This window comes from Ruditapes philippinarum, unplaced genomic scaffold (genome assembly GCF_026571515.1).
Source record: "Ruditapes philippinarum isolate M1 unplaced genomic scaffold, ASM2657151v2 ctg8237_1_1_1_1, whole genome shotgun sequence".
NCBI classification, from domain to species: Eukaryota; Metazoa; Mollusca; class Bivalvia; order Venerida; family Veneridae; genus Ruditapes; species Ruditapes philippinarum.
This window is the reverse complement of record NW_026858482.1, coordinates 18136-26272: the sequence shown is the minus strand read 5'-3', so window position 1 is coordinate 26272 and position 8137 is coordinate 18136. Positions and strand designations below refer to the sequence as shown.

The 8137-nt window shown below is 33.8% G+C and overlaps 1 protein-coding gene across 1 annotated transcript; it reads right to left on the bottom strand.

Moving 5' to 3' along the window:
- Positions 1-1424: 1424 nt before the first annotated feature.
- On the bottom strand, positions 1425-3780 carry LOC132753293 (uncharacterized). The gene is made up of 2 exons (XM_060743746.1): positions 1809-3780; positions 1425-1441 (listed from the first exon to the last, which is right to left on the bottom strand). The coding sequence occupies exons 1-2, from the start codon at positions 3778-3780 to the stop codon at positions 1425-1427; spliced, it is 1989 nt and encodes a 662-aa protein (XP_060599729.1).
- Between the last annotated feature and the right edge of the window lie 4357 nt (positions 3781-8137).

Here is an 8137-nt window from a genome sequence, read left to right as displayed (position 1 = left end):
GGTCAAAATTGGCCCTGCCCCGGGGGTCATTGATTTTATTTATGTATATAGCAAAAAAATAAAAAATCTTCTTTGAAAAAACCCAAATAGCTAAAGTTTAGATATTAAGCATGAAACATCAACCAGTTAGTGTCTTCAAAGTTTGTTCAAATAAAAGCCCTAGGGTCAAAATTGGCCCTGCCCCGGGGGACATTGATTTTCCTTATATGTGTATAGCAAAAACTTAAAAATCTTCTTTGATAAAAACTAAATAGCTACAGTTTAGATATTAAGCATGAAACATTTTCTAGTGAGTGTCTTTAAATTTTGTTTAAAAAAAGCCTTGGGGGCAAAACTGGCCCCGCCCTAGGGGTGTCATTGCTTTGAACTATATGTGTATAGTTAAAACTTAAAAAATCATTTTTTTAAAAACTCAACGAGCTAGACCTTAGATGTTTAAGATGAAACATTTTAGTCTACCAAGTTTGTTCAAATAAAAGCCCTGGGGTTTAAACTGGACCCACTCTCGGGGCCTATATACAGGTGTGCGACTTCAGGGCCACCATGGCCCTCTTGTTTCATGTTAGAAACGAGTAAGTTTTTGTCTCTGAAATGATACCAAATAAAATCATGTCACGGTCACAAGGTATTGCTACATAAGGATCATTGTTATATCAAATATAACTTTAGGTAAGAAATAGCTCTGCCTGGGAGTCACTTGCTTAAATTACCGTTAGCCTCTATATTTGGCATATATCATTGGCTAGTAGACTTCTATTAAAGTTTTGTGAAACATGCACTAAGGGTTACTATGCCTTCTCTTTGGAGGTAATATAACATCATGAAAATAATAACAATGTATCTTTTTCAGACACTAGGTCCTTGATTGGATTGTGTGTTTACGCGAATAAAAAGATGGAGTGACTGGTTGTCTGTCAATTGTCATTATCCAGAAGTTCATTTAACACATTTCACAGGAATGGTCCCTAATGGCCCTCTACAAATATCATGAAAACGTGTTCCCAGTCTGACATATTGTAGGTAACAAAAGGTACAAATATACTTAAATGGGATCTTTAATATTTTCACCTGGCACAGCCTCCTATTTTATCACTTAAACAAATTCAGTTTAAAAGTCTCTTTATCACATACCCGTGCCGTATTAACGGCTCTGTAAAAATGGTATGCACGGCCGTTCACATATTTTACGCGACGTCATTCGCATTATACAAACGACACGCTTAATGTTAGCGTTGTAATATAGGCGGGTCTATGAAAAATGACTGTTTTTCATTTCAAATGGTCTTTATTTTCGGTATGTGATAAATAGAATATTAAATTCGTGTAAATTTAATACTGAACTTATTGCACTCGTTGAATAAAATAATATAATGCTCGCATAATTTTATTCAACTCGTGCAATATATTCAGTATTGAACTTACATTCATTTAATATCCTGTACTGTATTAAGAATTAAAACATGATATACATGTTAAACTATAGCAACAATAAAGCTAAATGTCTGCAGTAATTTACACTTTTCAGGTATTGTAGATATCATATAAATATTTTACAAATTTAAAAAAAGTTAAACAAAGAATTAATTTACATAAATATAATATGCTGTTTAGCAGGACTTCTTTCAATTCATATGCCACTCTTCTATCATAATTAATATTTATGTTATTTCCATCTTTGTGATGTATATTTGATGCCTGTGTGTTTACCAATATACATACAAGTGTACAAATATGTATCTTTGCAGCATTGTTTCTCCTCCTTAAATTAAACGATTTCAAATAACACTGTAGAGCATCCTTTACTCTACCTTCTTGTTCCATACATTTTCCGAGAATATTAAAAGCTGTTTCACGGTGTCCAAGGTTTGGCTCGGTTATTATGGTTCTGTGAAGTTTTGAGAGAGCAGATTGTTTTTCATTATTTCTACCAAGATGGCTGTAAACCTTGTATTGTAGAAAGTAGAGGTAAGGGAGAGAATCCACCACAGCATTATCCATCCAGTCGTCTTCTTGTGTAAGGAATATTCTGTCCCCCGGTGAAGATCTTATCATTTCATATCTGAGTTCAGTTGGTACACAGTGAATTTCACATGGCAGAAATGTGACACATGATACCATGTCATCATGTATGGTATCTACATTACGACTGTCACATGTTGCAAAGAATTCTTGTTTTAGTGCTTCTGTTTCAAAGTCATAACAACCACAGACTGGTTCAACAACTTGCAGATCATAGTATTTTTCAATGATACTGAGAGCTAGGTCAGCTTTTTGTATTTCTTTTGCACAAAATAAGATTGAAGCTAATTTCAGTTTACTTGATGCAGCATCTGTAAACCAACCAAGTAAGATGAGTTCAAAAGCATTAGCTGAAACAATGTTGTGCTGATCTATGTTGATGGAGGCCAGCACAGATCCAAGTGTTGTACAATACCTTGGTGCCAGAAGTTGACACGCTGTTTTATACAGTCCGTCATATTGAATATTGGATATCTTAGATAAACAGGTTGTCAATTTTTGTACAGCTTCATTAGGTCTTTTGTTCTTAAGAGAATAACTACTTATCAATGACGCCCCTGAACACGATATAGCAATGTCATATAATAGATGTCCTGAAATGTATTTACTTGCTTTGACTAGACTTAAGTTATAAAACTTGAAATGAAGCCTGAAACCAAGACCATCACATTTGATACAAAGTAGTGCCACTCCTGCACTGTTGATAATGTTGTTGAGTATATCCAGGATATTTGTTTTTTCTACAGATGTTATTTTACCCCTCATCAAATTGTTCTTAGGTATGATAAAATGTGGACAGTTTTCATTAATGATACTGTAATGCAGGTTATATAAACACAGTAATAGACAAGAAAGTAAATTGTTTTCTCTCCAGATGTTAAAATGTGAATTGGCAATACAATGGAAGAGTACAGTTTTACACATGTAACTGGAAATCACATCTTCAAACTGTGGATCAATAAATGATTTTATAACCATTTTCATCAAGACATAACAGCGAATCTGTGTAATATTCAGGTTTAACATTAAACACCTTTCAGCTAAAGATGTTGATATTCTCCATTCAAGTTGCTCATGTTCACTCCCTCTACATCCAACAGGAACAACAAAGCATCCAGTTCTGCTGCAATATTGTTTCATTTCAGCAGACGGCCACTGACCTTCACCTTGTTGATCCAACCATTGTCTAGCTTGTTGTGGCCATGTTTTACAGTGCAAAGCTATCACAATGTCTCTATCACAGTAACCATGTGATCCTTGTTCTACTCTTGCTGGTCCATGTAATGAAAATTTGTGGAAATATTCATCAGGGAATATAAATTGTTTTAGCAGTACTTTTCCTGTTCTGTCTCTGAAGAAGTATTGATTAGATTCTCTATCAGCAGGAAGAGGAGCATCTGGTCTTAGCAATTGAAGTAAACAATATCCAGGAGATACAGAATTATCTTGAATCATCAAATAATTAGGTTCACCGTGTATCCATTCAGACCAGTCTTGTATTACAGGAAAAATATTTATACAATAAAGTTCATCTGTATCTGACCTCATCCCCATGGTAGTTGTGCCTTCTGATTGACTTCCAAAATAGTATACTATATAAGAATTGTCATTCCATAATTGGTTATTCACATTGGCCATTGATTCTCTCAGAAGCCAGGTTCTTCTCCTCTTCAGCACTATTCTCTCATCAACACCTATATCTGCTAGTACTTCAGATACTCTCATTGAGAGAGTCTGGGTGTAATGTGGCTCTTGAAACATTCTGTAAATATAATTTCTAACATATCAATTTATTAAATTATTTTTATTGATTTTATTTGGTCAGATGATAATTGTTAATTATAATGTATTTAAAACAATTTTGGTTTTTTATACCCCCTTTCCAGTGTTCAATAGTTTAGAAGTATTTTTCATCAATTATAAATTCTTGTTTTATTTATGGATGTGGTTTTAGTTGATGATTCTTTAAGCAGTAAGTCAACTCTTTATGGAATGAAACTCATCATTGATCTATTATATACTTGTATCATAGTTTGGAGACCTTTCTGTTGAAAATGTGTCAGGGTTAAATCGTATACATATACATGCACAGTGCGTTAACTGGAGTGCGGGTATTAGTTACCCGCACTCCAGAGCATGCCCATTGATTGGCTCATTTTTGCTGGGGTTTACATATTGTGACGGCAGAGAAAGGGAAAGCGACAGAAATGTCATATTCAGATGTTCGTTCATTGGTTCATTTTTGCCGGGGTTTCATATTGTGACAACAGGGAACGTGTTTTTATGTTTGACTATGATACAAAAGAGGAAGAACACCAAAACACTCGGCAATCTGATTAATACTCGGGGGCTACGCCCCCTCGTACAAATCAGATAGCCTCGTGTTTCGGTGCTCTTTCTATTACATGTACTATTTATTTTTTATACTGTTAACATTATACACACATTATTAGTATTTAAAGTTACCTTTTGTGTCTATATGTAGTATGTTATAGGTATCAAGGTTTAGTAGATTACGGTGAAACATTTCTTTTATTCATTTTTTATTTGTTAATCTGAAATATTGGGGTTTTCTTACATGTCTTAAGTACTATTACTCCTTCTTTCTCTTTTAGTACTAATGAGATAACTTTTTGATGAATGTTTATATATCTGACATTTGTTATCTCCCTTCGTTTTCTCAATTCTTAATATTCAACTACATTCCATAGAAAGACAAGAAAAGCATTGATGCAAAGCATCAAAGGGCGTCCAAGCAAGAAATGCAGCAAGTGAAGATTAACTAGTAAATATCTGATGACCTGATATTCTTATAGAATTTTCAATGGTTAACTGGTTTTAACAAGTATTGTATATCATTTATGAATGGGCGGACGAAAGACATTATTCATCACGAACTTTGGTATGCATGCTAGAGATTTGAATATTAATTTTTTTCCACAGGAACTTTAATTCTATCACTGTTAACGATAAAATCCAAAATATACAGGTCTATAATATCCAAAATGTACCCCTATATGGCATAAATTTATTAATACTATATATGTTTTATCATAAACATTGGTTATTTGATAGATATTTCAAGTTTATGTGGTATTTTCTTTGGAACATACAACATAATAATCAAAATGAACAAAGTCTGTAAATTGATTTATGTCGGAGGTCAATCTACTATTTAAATGACCTAGTCTGACCCATCAGTGTGTTTACATGCCTATAAATAAACCCATAACAACTCATGTTAAAATTGTGGACGAAGAATGATAATACTATGATAAAACAATTCGTAAAGATTGCCTACTTAAAGATTGCAATTAATTGTTTTAATGTTTGCATTTCATTTCCTGCAAAATTCTCCAGTTCATTGCTACACGAATGACCGTATCGGTAAACTCACCGTAGGGAACGTGTTACAGTATCGCGTTTTTCGGTTACAGTATAGAATTGTCAAGATGGAGGATTATTTGTTGGGAGGACAGGTAGGTGATTTTTATTCCGGTCCATACTACAAGTAGTTTAGTTTCTAAAAGATGTTTTTGTGCGTTGCTTGTAAGGAACAGAATCCAGTATCTAGTCATATATTTCTTCAGACTCTGCACCGCAGATTTATCGTTATATTGTCTCATAAATATGCAGATTTGACAGTTTTAAAATTTGAATCGAGATACCAACGCATTTTTCTCCAATTTCGACATTATTGATGCAAGCCTAGAAAAGTAAATCTGCAAAACGTTTGTACTTCATGTTAGGAAATGTTTATAAAAGTAAATGACCAGTTGAACCTTTTTTCCTGTTCGTTAAATGCGTTTGAAAAAATAAACAGTGATTTGTGCAAGGTTACAGCATAGACCTTGCAATTTTTATCCGATTTTGTTACAGTTTATTCTCAGATGTCGGTTACAGTTTAGACTTCGATATTTTCTATATATACTAGGTAAAATGTAAGAATGTTAGATAGACTTTTATTGGCCCGATGGCTATTCGTCCGTCTGTCGTACACATGTGTGTTCAATCTCATCCGCTCAGTAACTACTTGACTAAATGTGATGAAATTTACATGACTTTCTACCAATTAGTTGTTCAAATGGTTTCGGTTGCAATCGGGGATACGAAAACCCAAAACATAGATTTTGAAAAAAGGCAATGTTTAAAGACCCTTCTCGTCTCAAACCAAAAGCATTCAAATCAAATCAATCATGATAATGGCGTCATTTCGAATGCTTCTTTGTTGAATTTACGATTATCTTGTTATTATTAAATTAAAACTCGTTTTTTTCTTATTCTGTATGGCAGTTTTCATGTTTCTGAAAAAGAAAATAATAGCCTTACTCTAACTTACAATAAACAAACAACAATGTTGTGCATTGTAGCGAGGTTATTTTATAGGCTAATTTACGGAAGGTCGGTGGTTCTAGTCAGGTGCCCGCTCGTGTCTGAAATGTTTCACAAAGGGTATCTGGGGTCTTTCTTTACACTAAAGCAGGAATGTTTTCACATGACCTCAGTGTCGTTGAAACTTAAAATCCAAGAAAGCCAAACGTAACAAACCCTTTTAAATACTTACAAAATACATTATGGTAGATGGAAATTCCAACTTAAAATAAAATTTAAAATTTAAGTATCTAAACTGTAACCGAAATCTGGGTATAAACTGTAACAAAATTGGATCAAAGTCGCTAGGTCTATGCTGTAACCCTTCAAAATTAACCTCGCTCTATACTGTAACATTGTTTATTTTTTCAAACGCATTTTACCAACAGGAAAATAGGTTCAACTGGTCATTTACTTTTATAAACGTTTCTAAACACAAAGGACTAACGTTTTGTAGATTTACTTTATCTAGGCATGCTTAAATAATGTCGGAATGGGAAAAAAATGCGTTGGTCTCTCGATTCAAATTTTTAAACCTTCAAATCTGCACATTTATGAGACAATATAACGATAAATCTGCGGTGCAGAGTCTGAAGAAATATATGACTAGATACCGGATTCTGTTCCTTACAAGCAAAGCACAAAAACATCTTTAAGAAACTAAACTACTAGTAGTATGGACCTGAATAAAAATCACCTACATCTCTTCGCATAAATAATCCTCCATCTTGAAAATTATATACTGTAACCGAAAAACGCGATACTGTAACACGTTCCCTACGGTGAAACTAAAACTACTTATATAAATAGATTTTCGGACTTTCACAACGTTCATATTACACAACACAGGTCATCATTCTATTTATAGGTAAAGCAATAACACACATAATAACCCACTGTATACTACAAAATGATTAATAAAAATACCGAAGAGCGCGATTAATTGACGGATAAGATCATTTCATTTGAATATGTATACATTGCGAAATTATCAAGCTATTTATTTTACATCTCGCGACATTTCATTTTTGATTATCAAACACTCATACCAGTCGGAATGTTCGGCTATTATGGCCGACGAAAAGGCTCGAGAAGTTGTAATTGCCCTTTCACAAAATCCGATGCGTCGCGCTTCGGCGCGGACGCCAATAAACATAGGTAACGTCATAGAAATGGGTCAATTATGGTCAAATTACTGTAGAATAATCTCGGAAGTCGATGCTAGATAGAAATTTAGTTCCGGAGCTTATAAAATGATAATTTTAAAATCATTGTGGGTTACATGGGTCAAAGACAAGAGAAAATGAAAGCATCAGTTCTCATTATATTCTATAATACTTTGAAATTCGTTAGATTGTTTATCAAAGTAATTCCTGTTAATATAGTTAATGGGCTGGAAACCTGATTGAAGGCATTTCTTGTTAAGCTCCGAGTGCTCAGATGTGAACACGGAATGGTTTTTTGTCTGTCGTCGTTTTTAAACTCGTTATCCACTATTACAACATGTCCTAAACCACAGTCATGGTCTATTTTTATCAAACTTTACTTGAATGAACTTTATAAAACTAATATCAGTGGTTCAAATCTGATACATAGTAAAGTCACAGAAGCTCAAAAACGATTTTAGAAATGAAATCTTTGTAATTATTCTCCTCAGAATCTGCAATGGCAAAAGCATAGATCATTGCCTTGTGTTCTTTTACAAAAGTTATGTAAATAATGCCCCATGGGGCCAAAGTTGGCCGCG